Source organism: Dromiciops gliroides, chromosome 3 (genome assembly GCF_019393635.1).
Source record: "Dromiciops gliroides isolate mDroGli1 chromosome 3, mDroGli1.pri, whole genome shotgun sequence".
Taxonomy (NCBI): Eukaryota; Metazoa; Chordata; class Mammalia; order Microbiotheria; family Microbiotheriidae; genus Dromiciops; species Dromiciops gliroides.
The window spans coordinates 405,994,439-406,007,319 of record NC_057863.1 but is presented as its reverse complement, the minus strand read 5'-3'; the positions used below and the strand labels follow the sequence as shown (position 1 = coordinate 406,007,319).

The 12,881-nt window shown below is 38.6% G+C and overlaps 1 protein-coding gene across 4 annotated transcripts in view; it reads right to left on the bottom strand.

The window, feature by feature from the left end:
* FTCDNL1 (formiminotransferase cyclodeaminase N-terminal like) overlaps positions 1-12,881 on the bottom strand; it is a 138,065-nt gene that overhangs the window by 124,522 nt on the left and 662 nt on the right. For 2 of the 4 annotated variants that reach the window (XM_043997318.1, XM_043997321.1), the window contains exon 1: positions 12,160-12,275. The exons of 1 other annotated variant lie outside the window; for it this stretch is intronic. In XM_043997318.1, the coding sequence (XP_043853253.1) occupies positions 12,160-12,163 (4 nt within the window). In that variant the 5' untranslated portion in view covers positions 12,164-12,275. Of the gene's footprint in view, positions 1-12,159; positions 12,276-12,588; positions 12,650-12,881 lie in introns of those variants that run through there. One more of the 4 variants, XM_043997320.1, reaches the window with a different exon arrangement.

The following is a 12,881-nucleotide window of genomic DNA, read 5'->3' as shown; positions in this document are numbered from 1 at the left end:
AGTCCTTTCATGATTCCACTAGCTGTTAATGTTCTACCTCTGTGCCCCACTTCCACTTCCCAAATTACCTTGTACCTATTTTGTATTTATTTATGTGTACATGTTGTGTCTCTACAGTGGAATATAAGTTCCTGGAAGGGAAGGGCTATTTCTTTTTTTTTTGTTTTGTGGCCCAGTCCCTAGTACTTTGCACAATAAGGAATAAAAATATAAGAATTATATCTAGCATTTATATTGTGCCTACTATGCTAAGTGCTTTACAGATATCTCCTTTGGTCTTTACAAATCTGCAAAGTAGGTGATATCAAAGTAGGTGCTATCAAAATCCTCCTTTTACAATAGAGGAAAATGAGGCAGACAGAGGTTAAGAGGCTTGACCAGAGTCACACAGCTTGTGTCTGAAAACATATTTGAATTCAGATCCATCTGACTCTAAGCCAAGAATTCTAGCCACTGTGCCACCTAGCTGTCTATAGTGCTTAATGCTTGCTAAATTGAACTAGGAAACATGGTTGGAAGGTATAAAGAGACAAATATAAGCTTGATATAAATGAAAATTCACTAATAATTAGATCTAAGTATGGAATGGTTGGCATGGCAAGCTATAAAGATCCTCCCCACATATAAATGAACGTAGTATAGATTTTTTTATGTTGTTCTGCCCTCAAGTATATTTTTAAAAATGTATTGACCATATGCTTGGCTAAAGGAACTATGAAATCTGGAAAGATGTGATCTTAATTCAAATCTGAAGGACATGCTAGATAGGAAGAGTGGAGACAATAAGAATTATTTCTAATAGAAATGTAAACTGGTGAGGACATATGGATCAAATAAATGTTTCTTCTTTCTCTCCTTTCCTTCCCTATCCCCCTCCTCAGTCTATGCTTTTCAGAGATCTACTCTCAGGTACTCACAATAGGTTTTTGAAGTAGATTGGCTTGAACTTCATGCAATGTATAAAATAGGAGTATTTGTTTATTTTCATTTACAGAGGCCCAAAGCCTCTGTAACATTTGCAAATAATACTCTATCATATGCATATAAGGCAATTATATCAGTAGACAAGGTTCAAGAAAAATTGAGTTTCTCATATAGGTATAGCGATAACACAGCTGTATATGAAAATAAATATATAGATCCCCATTTCCCCTAATCTGATAGAGTTCTTTCAAGGGTATTTGTATGTGTGTATATCTATATCTGTATACACACATGTATATACATGTATATGCACAGATATATCTATGACTACCTATATAACATTATTTGAAAAGGCATTTGTTTAATGGTTGAGAGCTGGCTAAGGCCAGATTTATGAGAAGATATCATACATTTCAGAGAATGGATTATGTCCTAAAGGTAGGTCAGAGGGTTCAGGTGGTTGAGTCAGAGGCATCCTTGTCACAAGTGGTTTTTTTTAACTTAATTTCTGATCCAGACTCCAATCTATTCTTCTGGAGAAAAATTTCACTAGTATCCTGTTTTCAGTGCCCATCAATACATTAATGCATAGCCCATTTCCTTTTCTCCAGAATATACCAGATTGAATCCTCCCCTCCAAAAAATGATTTACAATGGCATCTGGATGTAGGACAGATTCACAGGGAAACTTCAGAGCCTATTTATTTACCTAATCAACACATTGTGAAATTGGGTTCAGGGTCAGAGCATAAACAACTCTGGTCACCTGTTCCAAATCCCAAGTCCTTGTGCTTGACACTCTAATGACATGTTTGCTTTTGCTCTAATGATGTGTTTACTTTTGTTCAGCTAAGGCTGGCTAAGTACCAGCAATTAATTGAGTTTAATACAAATTTGTGAGTGGAAGGGCAGGTATTCATTTAAATTGATCATCAGTTCATGGGCTGCTTCAGAAGAAGACTCAGTCTGAGGATGGCAGAGGGTTATCCAGCATAGATGAGGTTTTCTTTTGATATTCAATAGTGTGTATTTAAATACGTTTGGACAAAGTAAAATAAATGTATGGATTTATACAAAAGCATTACAACTTTTTATATCTTAATTTTTAAAATATGCCATGTCTTCCCTTTGCTGGTCACCTGTTTTATACTATTTGATATTGAGTTTACAATTTTGACACGTCCTTTCATTCTTCATGAAGTGTTTATGGTCTCTTGGATAAACTTCTTAACCTTTCAAGACTTGAAGCATAGTACAAAATCATGATTCAATATTCCATCTTCATTTGGGGAGTTTCTGTAATTCTGGAAGAATTCTTAGTATGTCTATACACACACACACACACACACACACACACACACACACATCTCAAAGTTCATCATTTCATCAATGTGTCCAGTGCAACTGGAAGTAAAAAACACATTTTGTTTGTTTGTTTTTGGTGAGATAATATGACTAAGATGTCTAGATCTTATAGACTCAACTGTACTACTTCACAAGCACTGTAAAGTAAAATTACCTTTTTCCAATCTTCAACATATCAGTCTTTGTATTGTCTTGGCCATGACAGGCATATTCTCATAGCAATGATTAGTAGCTGGTTTTTGTTTTGTGCTTTTACTAATTTCCTCTTAGTTCTTTCCATTTCAAGAAACCTATGTTGAATGTATAAGAATTGATAACCCCTCTAGCTGAAAGTCTCCTTTTTTTCCTGATAATTAGACTGTTTTGTAGCAACATTGTTAGTTCTTGGATTTGGTTTTCAATTTTGGTCAGACTTTCCTTTGCACTTTTTTTTTGAGTTTGATGCATAAAGGCTTGCCATCTCCTAACTGTGAATAGCAATTATAATATTGCTAAAAATGACTGAATTCTGCTATTTAAGAGGTATAATTTTTTATATATCATTGAAGTAATAATTATTCCTAAAAGACCACATAATTAAAAAGACAGCAAAAGAGAGTAATGAAATATGTTTGCATGGTACTGTGAGAAAATGGGTTTTGGAATGCCCATAGAACCACCACCATCACCACCACCACCACCCCCTTTGAAGGGATTATATTAAGATCGATTGGATTGACTTTGCTGATTGACTCACTTGAAGTTGACTTGATTGAAACCACACCTACCTGAGAGCCTGGGGGGGGGGGGGGGGGGGGGGGGGCTGTTCTCTGAACTCTGACCTAGGCATGTTCTGCTAATGGACCACCCTCAAGTCCAGTGAACCAATGGATTTGGGTGATGCTAGCCAATTAGCTTGAAGCAGTGTATAAGGACTGCCTCTCCTCCGGACCCAGAGGAAGCTTCCACAGGCAGTTATTCTCTCTGAGGCACTCTTGGTGGCAGAGGACTTGGAGGAAGAAGCATGACAGGCTGAGCTCTATTTTTCCTCTAGGCTAGATAGGCCTTGTGAACTTTCTGAACTCCACATGTTTTCTCTTTACTAATATCTAATATGCTTTAATAAATGCTTAATGCCCAAAACTGGTGCTAAAGTTTCTAATTTATAAGTAACAAATATATTAGAAACCCCAGCTAATTTTCCCCAAACTTGGGACAGAAATAAGGCAACCACATATAGTTTTACTTGACACAGTATCAAATCCCATACTCAACCCAACAAAAAAATGAAAGGTGGAGAAACCTAGTTAAAATTTCTTATTTACAGATGAAGATATTGAAATGGTGACTTATCTAAGGTTACACAGGCACTGCTTGGCAGTCAATGCCTTTGATTTCCAAATCGAATATTTTTTCTACACTTGATTTGGATCTTGGAACCATAAAGTCTTATCTTTACCCTGACCATTTGCTACCCTGCCCTTTCTATCTCTTGTTGAGAACTATAATTAAATCAGTATTACAACTGCTTTTGTTAAAGGCATGTCAATCAATTGCCCTATGGTTCCACACTAAATCTTTGAGATTTCTCAGACTATAACTTTCCTGTTCTTTGTGTTGTCTCCTCCCATTAGAATCTAAGCTGCTGAGAACAGGTACTACCTGTCTCCATTTTATATCTGTATCCCAAATGCTTAGAATACTTGGCACACAGTAAGGGTTTGGTCATTTTTTTCATTTATAATGTATGAAAATGATTATTGGGGTGTATGGGGGTGTTTAGGAGGACTACCACCTCTGGCATGAGGACTTGCTGAGCCCTTTTTGAGGGCTGCTCATCCATCTTTGGTGTCCACCTTACCCACATCTCAGTTGTGGTTCCAAGATGCTGTAGCACAGCAGTGGGAACACAATGGTAAATCTTCTCAGCAGGAGGACTAAACTAGGTTGAGGGGAACCAACAGGGCTTGGATGCATCAGTGAATTGGAGCATATCTACCCCAAGCTGTGAAGACGTTTCCCGAAGGAATAGGCAGAAGAGAACAATTTGTTCCAATGGTCATAAAGGTGGCTGAAGGAGCTGCTGTGAAGTGCTTAGGGCTTGGTCAGGCAGCATCACCCACTGCATTCTGGGCCATCACCAATTGTCTTTACTTTTGTACTGATACTGGACTTTGATGACTTAGGAAGAGACAGTGAGATTGGCTTCGTGCAACTCTACCTCACTTAAATCCAATTCTGCATCAAGGTATCATCCGTGATATTACTGGTACTCTTCAAAAATTAAGGATGAACAATAACAAAATGATCACTAAACATTAAAGCACTATTTGTTGGCTGGTATTAATAATATCAGCATAAATATGAAGTTATCTTCTCAATATTTCGATTGGGTGTAGAGAGTCTGTGAGGGGCTAGGTTTCCCCAGACAGCTAACTGGGTTTATAATTAGAAATTGACTTTTCTTCTTATATTCTCAGATAAGTGATCCTGGTATCTGGGAGAATTGGGGGGGGGATGGGGAGAGGGAATGAGAAGATAGGTAAGATTCCAGAACTTTCTCCAGGTTCTGTTAATTTGGGAAGGGAAAGGGTCTTTTTGTTGTTCTTCTTTCAATTATAACTAAAATAGTTTTCTAAAATGTTAACAGATCTCTTAATTTTTAGCATGATGTGTGTGTGTGTGTGTGTGTGTGTGTGTGTGTGTGAAGGCAGTATTGTGCAGTAGATAAAAGTCCACCAGAAGGTGGCTTAGGTTCAAGTATTGCCTCTGACATATACTATGCTGAGTGACCATCCCAAGACACTTAATCTCTCAAGTGTCATAGGCAACTCTCCAAAACTTATATAATTATAGACTAATTTACAATTCATAAGTTACAAGAAGAAGAAAATGTTACCAAACATTTCCTACACAAATGAGATTACAATTCTGAAAAGGACTTTGAATGCTAGAAAATAATTTCAAAATGTTACAGATTTACAATCTTATTGTCAATTTTGCTGGAATTAAAATGATTTATCTTTTTTGTAACAACATTTATCAACTGGCTACAATGCATATAAAACAAAATACAGGCACTTAGAGTTTGCATATAAAATAGAAATTTGATTTTTGATGAAATACTTCATTCCTTTCTCCTTTCCTTTTTCTTCTCTCTCCCTCCCCTTCTTCCTCTGTGCTGCTTTTTAACAGCCTGTTTAGGGAAAATAAGCCATGGACTTGAAGTCCTAAAGCATAACACGTTAAGGATTTATAACTTACAACTTCAATATGCATATGAAATTCAAATTTGCTGGTGATGAAAATATAATAGTATTTATTTGTTGGTTGCGTGTTTTCATATTGTTTAGAAAGAATTGCCCATTTAAAAAATCAAAACTCCTTAATGAGAAGGCCACCTTCTCCTGATTATCAAGGGTTGAGAATTTTAGGGGAAAAGCATTCAATGTTCAGGAAATTTTCCTAATTTAGTCCAGCTCAAAAAAGAATCTTATGATTCTAAGTTGGGGACTGGCTAGACTGAAGCTTACCACAATACCATTTTTCTTCATATCATCCATGTCAGCCCTTTCCCTTCAGGGTCCCTATCCCACACTTATATTTCCATTGTACCCTTTGGAATCCATTCTATTGGTAACAAACTGTCCTTTATATTAGATCTATGTATTACCACAGAAATTAGAATCATTGACTTAAAGCTGGAAAGAACTATAGAAGTCATTAAATCTAATCATTTTAAAGATGTACATATACCAAATTTGCTTAGATGTTCATATTTGCCTTGAAGAATTTAAGCTCTTTGAAGTCATTACCTGTTGGCTCTTTTTGCCTTTGTATGCCTCGGTGACTAGCCCAGTGCCTGACACATAGAAGTTTGTTGAAATGACATGCTTTTTGGAAAAGTGCACTATGTTGAGAGTCAGGATTTTTCCAATTCTAGTCCCACCTTTCTATAAAAGCCTTTTAAAATCTGGCCCTGGATTTACCTTTCCAACCTTTTTATAAATTATTCCCCTTCCATACACTCTTCAGTGGGCCAAACTGGCCTTGCCATTTCTCATAAGTAACACTGTTAATTTCCCATCCCCACACCTTTGCACAGGTTGTCAAAGAAGTTGGAATTCTTACCTCTCCCTCTTAGAATCCTTTGTTTACCTCAATACTCAATTCTCAGGTTATATCTTTTACATGAAACCTTTCCTGATTTTCCACAGTGCCTTCCTGACACCAAGTCCTCCTTGCATATATTTTTACATACACTTATTTCTGTATATGTCATCTCCTTAGATATGTTGTAAACTTCTTGGACGGATAATTATATATTTGTGTTAGTATCCCTTGTGTCTACAATAGTGTCTTGTGTATATAGTAAATGGGGCTTAGTAAATATTTGACTGGTTGATTTAATTTAGGGAGATTAGTTTGGCAGCAGTATAAATGACAGACTAGAATGAGGTAAGAGAGAAGACTTTGGAAATAGGCAAATCAGAAAGGGAGATTTTGCTGTAATCTGGTCATGGGGAGATGAGTACCTGAACTAGCATAATAGCAGTGTAAGGGAAGAAGAAAGGAAAAAGCTGAGATATATTTTGAAGGGAAAAAAAAGAACCATATGCAAAATCTGGCCTATATGCAAATTGGCAGATGGGCCCTAACCAGAGGTAGGGGGGAAAAAAAAGACTTGGCTTAGAGTTTTTAAAACAGTAAAGTTCATTTTAAATGTATTTATGTATATGCATTAAAAAAACAGAAAATTAATTAAACTAAAATAAAACATGAGTTAACAGTGAGCTAAAAACAATGACTTTTTTCATGATGAGATTTTTATTTTTATTTTGAATTTAACGTGTTTTAAATTAACTTTTAAAAATTGACCTCCATTACTAATGCTATACATTTATTGGGTATAATTAAGTCTGGTTTTTTTTTTTATATACAACCACTGCCATTTTAAAATCATCTAGATATCTAGATATCTAGAGGTAACCTGGCAGCGGTTTATGCTTGCTTATTTCATTATGATGTTGACTGTGATCCAACTGTTCAGCTTAGAATAACAAACTTACTCCACCTTTTGCCATGAGGTCATTCATTGTATATGCTTTAGTGGGTTATACTTCTCACAAGCTTATTTTCATACTTATATGCAATAATAACCTGACAGCTTATATTAGAAGTAGCAGTTGTCTTCCATTTATATTTTTCCACATGGGTCAAAGAAAATGTTATAAATCCATAAGGAATGAAGGCAGTGAGCTCCCAAACTCATGACAGGATCACTCCAAAAACCATCCAAATAAGGTCATAGGAAAATGCCTGGATCAGCAAAACTCACAGAAGAATGTGCTGAAATCATCTTCTAACCAAGAACAGCTTGGAAGGTGAGAAGGAGGGAGCTGCTGTGCTAATACAGGAGTCGGGCCCAACCCCACAGTCACCCTGACACAGATCCAGTCCCAGGAAGGCTTCACCAGAGAAGGAGACCCCCAGAGCCTCTGAATCAGCTGACACACCAGTGTCATCTGGAACTAAGCTCACAGTCTGGTGAGTGGGCTAAGCCCTGGGCAGGGGAGAGACTACAGGGGTCTATGCTGGTGCTGAGGCAGAACTTGGATTTTACACCCCTACTGAGCACCAGGTGGTAGGCTCCAGTAGAAGTGGCCCAGGTAGGGGAGGGGCACAGGCTCATCGGAGCTAACAACCACAGCACACAAAGCTGGTTGATTGGCAAGTTGGTCTGGGGTCATCTAGGACCAGGAAACAGGCTGGTCGAGGGAAGAACCTGATTCTCCTTAAATCATACCACCTGGGACTTCTTAAGCTTGGGATACTGCAGCCTGGAAACAGTGCCCCACTTTAAGGAGCTAAAAGTCTAGTAAAAGAAAGACAAGATGAGCAGACAGAGAAAGGTGAAGACCATAGAAAGTTTCTTCAGTAACAAGACCAAGGGGCACCCTCAGAGGAAGATGTCAACATCAGGGCCCCTATATCTAAAGCTTCCAAGAAAAATATGAATTGGTCTCAGGCCATAGAGGTACTCAAAAAGGACTTTGAAGATAAAATTAGAGAGGTAGAGGAAAAAATGGAAAGAGAAATGAGGGTGATGCAGGAAAGACATGAGAAAAAAGTCAACAGCTTGAAAAGTCAAATGGAAAAGGAGGTACAAAAGCTCTCTGATGAAAATAATTGCCTAAAAATTAGGATTGAACAAATGGAAGCCAGTGACTTCATGAGAAACCAAGACACAATAAAGCAAACCCAAATGAATAAAAAAATAGAGGGCAATGTGAAATATCTTCTGGGAAAAACTGCCAACCTGGAAAATAGGTCCAGGAGAGATAATTTGAAAATTATTGGTCTACCTGAAAACCATGATCAAGGAAAGAGCTTAGACACCATCTTCCAAGATATTCTCAGGGAAAACTGCCCTGAAATTCTAGAAGAAGCAGCTAAAATAGAAATTGAAAGAATCCAACAATCACCTCCAGAAAGAGATCCCAAAAAGAAAACTCCTAGGAATATTATAGCCAAATTCCAGAGCTCTCAGGTCAAGGAGAAAATATTGCAAGCTGCCAAAAAGAAAGAGTTCAAGTACTGTGGAGCCCCAGTCAAGATAGCACAAGATCTAGCAGCTTCTACATTAAAGGACCAGAGGGCATGGAATATGATATTCCAAAGGGCAAAGGAAATGGGATTACAACCAAGAATCACCTACCCAGCAAAACTCAGCATTATCTTTCAGTGGAAAAAATGGGACTTTAATGAAAAAGAAGACTTTCAGATAGTTGTGATGAAAAGACCTGAACTGAATGGCAAATATGACTTTCAAATACAAGACCCTAGAGAACCATAAAAAAAAAAATTGGAGCTGGGGGACATACCTGGGGTTGTACAGTGGGCGACTGTCTTGTGTCTGAGGCCGGGTTTTGACTGGGATCCCCCTGGGTCTGGGGTGATGATTTGTCCACTGTGTCACTTAGCTAGATGATAACATCTTTAGAGTTAAATTGAGGGGTGAAGGGAATTAATTGGGGGAGGGGGAAGGGCAGAGGCGAAATCCTACATGAAAATAACAGGAAAAGGCTTATGGAGTGGGGGAAGAGATGGGAGAGGATCAGGGCAGTAAATGAATTTTACAGTCATCAGAAAAGGCTCAAAGATCTTAAACTCATCAGAGCTGCCTCAAGAAGGGACTAATAGACACACCCAACTGGGTGGAGTAATCTATTTAATCTGGGCAGTAAATGAGCCTAACACTCATTAAAATTGGCTCAAAGACCTCAATCTCATTAGAATTGGCTCAAGGAGGGACTAATGTACACACTCAATTGGGTAGAGTAATCTCTCTAACCCTGCAGGAAAATAGGAGGGGAAGGGAATAAAGAAAGAGGGGCAAAAGAAGGAAGGACAGAGTGGGGGAGGGGACAGACAGAAGCAAATCCCTTTTGAAGAGTGATAGGATGAAAGAAGATGGATAATATAATAAATTTCATGGGGAAGGGAATAAGATGGAAGGGAAACAGTTAACAATAGTAATCATGAAAAAGAGAAAAGGGGGGAAAATTGTACAGAAAATATTTATAGCAACTCTTGGTGGAGGCTAAGAATTGAGAATCAAGGGAATGTCCATCAATTGAGGAATGATGGAAAAAGCTGTGTTATATGATTGTAGTGGAATGGACTTGTGCTACAGGAAATGACAAACAGGATGATCCCCCAAAACCCTTGAAAGACTAATGAACATTGATGTATGGTGAAATGAGCAGAGCTGAGAGGACATTGTGTGTAGTGAGAGCAGTATTGTTCAATGAATAATTGTGAATGACTTAGCTACTCTCAGCAGTACAATGATCCAGGACAATCCCAAGAAACTAATGAGGAAGCATACTATGCACTGCTATAGAAAGAACTGATAAAAAGAACACTTGTGGATTGTACATATATAACCTGATTGTGATCTTGTGGAGGGGGGAGGAAATGGAAGGAGGGAAGGAGAAAAAATTGGAACTCTAAATCTTATGAAAATGAATGTTGAAAACTACCCTTACATGTAAATGGAAAATAAAATAAATGTTTGTTGAGAAAAAAAAAACAACAAAAACTAATTGATGGGGGCAACTAGGTGGTGCAGTGGATAGAGCACCAGCCCTGGATTCAGGAGGACCTGAGTTCAAATCTGGCCTCAGACATTTGACACTTACTAGCTGTGTGACCTTGGGCAAGTCACTTAACCCTCACTGCCCCACAAAAATAAACAAACAAAAAAACAAACAAAAAATCCATAAGGAATTATTACCCTTGGGAAATATCATATAACACAGAAATAATAGGAACAGTGGCTATACAACTCATCTCCCTTTATAAAGCCTGACATATTATTGGTATTCAATGTGTTGCTGATGTATTAATAATGGTGTTCAAGTTAATTATCATTATTTCACTATAGATTATAGGTGCATATTTGAATATTTAGGATCAAAAGTGCTTACTATTACTCACAGGAATATTACCAATGTACCTATATTAATAGTCAGCCCTCATATTACTTAGAAAAGGATGAATTGTAACATCTCAGATTATCTCCAGCTGGAGCCTATTCCTTCATTCTCAAGGTCATGCTGTCACATGTCATATGACAATATTCCTTCCCTATTTGCCATAGAGTTGGGAAGTGATTATAAAGCTCAACTTCAGTTTAGAGCAAAGATAGGTTATTAAGATGCTGTTTTCCGTACAAAAATATTATACAGCATCCTCATGGTATAATATGTGTGTGTGTGTGTGTGTGTGTGTGAAATATGTGTGTGTGTGGAAAGCCTTGGATTTGGAATTAAGAAAAAAAAATTGTTTGTATCCTAGTTCTGTCACTACTTATGTAACCTTAAGTCAATGAACCTCTCTGCCCTCAGTTTGCTCCCATAAAAACCGAGATGACCAGACTATCTATAAATCTATGACCCTAACATAACTTCTAATTCAGTATAGCAAGTTCTCCTTAACCTAGTCCAAGTTATTTACAGATACCAAGTTTAATATGGACTTTGGTTCTGCAATTTGTTCAGTTGCTGGGGGAAGGGGTGTGAGGGGAGGAATAAGATGTAAATATTCAGTTTATGTTAAAGAACTTAAACTTAACATCTTTCTGTTGGCTAGGCCACCTCTCTATTCACTGATGCTTTGCAGCCTCCCTATGAAATTGCATAGGGATAAAGCAGTCCTAACAACATGAAAATATTCACTAATAAACTACTTGTAAAAATTAATTCCAACTGAAATATCACTCTCTAAACAGAATCATCTATCAAAAAACAAAGATCTGAATATCAAAGGATTGAGTGGCCCTGGGAAAACTGATGAAGCCTCGTAATATTTTTGTTACAACAACCCTCTTTAAGACAGTGCTTCATAAATTAAATGTGAAGGATGTGGTATCATATGCTATCATACAAATGTCAGGAAACAAACCCAACACCTAAGTCTTTGTTCAGACTCTAAGAATTAACACAATTGCAACTATAATCTAAATTTTGTTAAACTATAATCTAAATTTTGTTAAAAACAAACATCTTCATAATTTTTAGTTTCATTTTTCAATAATGTCCAAATCAAACCTTTTATAAACTATTTACTATGAAATCCCGGTCCCCATTTTAGATGGATTCACCTTAAGACGCCTTTTTCCAGTATAGCAATAGTATTCCTCAGATGACTAGGGCTCCTGTATAGATGGGACTTTTCTCTCCTGGAGAACTAGAGTCCCAGGTTCTGGGCCGCTCCCTCGATCCGGATGTGACCTTGGGACAATCTGCTTCAGCTAATTACCTCCCTTTCCACTTACTAAAATGAAGAGCCCGGACTAGGAGATTCTCGAGTTCCAGAACTACTTACTCATGCTTGGAGACTGTATCAACCATTTACCTACAACAACCCAACGGGACCCTCGAGAAGAAAGAGTCCTCGAAATCACTCATCACTGGGAAGGCTGAACCTCCAACACAACGAAGCAGTGAGGGGAGAGCACGCTCATGGCTTTTTTCCTCTTGCCCTTTCATGAGGTAGCCGTTTCCTCGGGCCAGCCACAGCCTCAGACCTCGTCAGCCCAGGGAAGGCCCGGCACTGCCCCGAGCCAGCGCCAGCACTGAGGAGTCCGGCTTCCCAACTGAAAGGACTGGCGCTGCGAGGGGAAACTGACGAGCCTCGCCACCATGGGGGCTCTCTACATACGAAGCCTACGTCGTGGGAACTGCCTCCCCTTGAGGACCCAAGGATTTCCAAAAAGTTCCCCCGAAACCGTATGTCGGGGTACACTGCTCATACCTGAACCGTGCCTCACAATCCCCAGCTCGGGATTGTTGGACAGCTACTATTACGGCTCGCGCCGACTAGCACGCATGCGCCACAACAGTGTTTTGTTTTGTTTTGTTTTGTTTTTCTCCCTCCCCCCTCCTCCCCGCTTCCTTCCCTTCCCCCTCCCAGCCGGGCTGGGAGACTTTCTGACACTTCCGTTTTGAACTGCCCGGCGAGACCCGAACCTGCCAATAACAAACGCCATTGCCCAAGAAACGCCCCCTCCCCGCCCCCCGTTCTCGGTAACCAGACCTCTTCCCTAC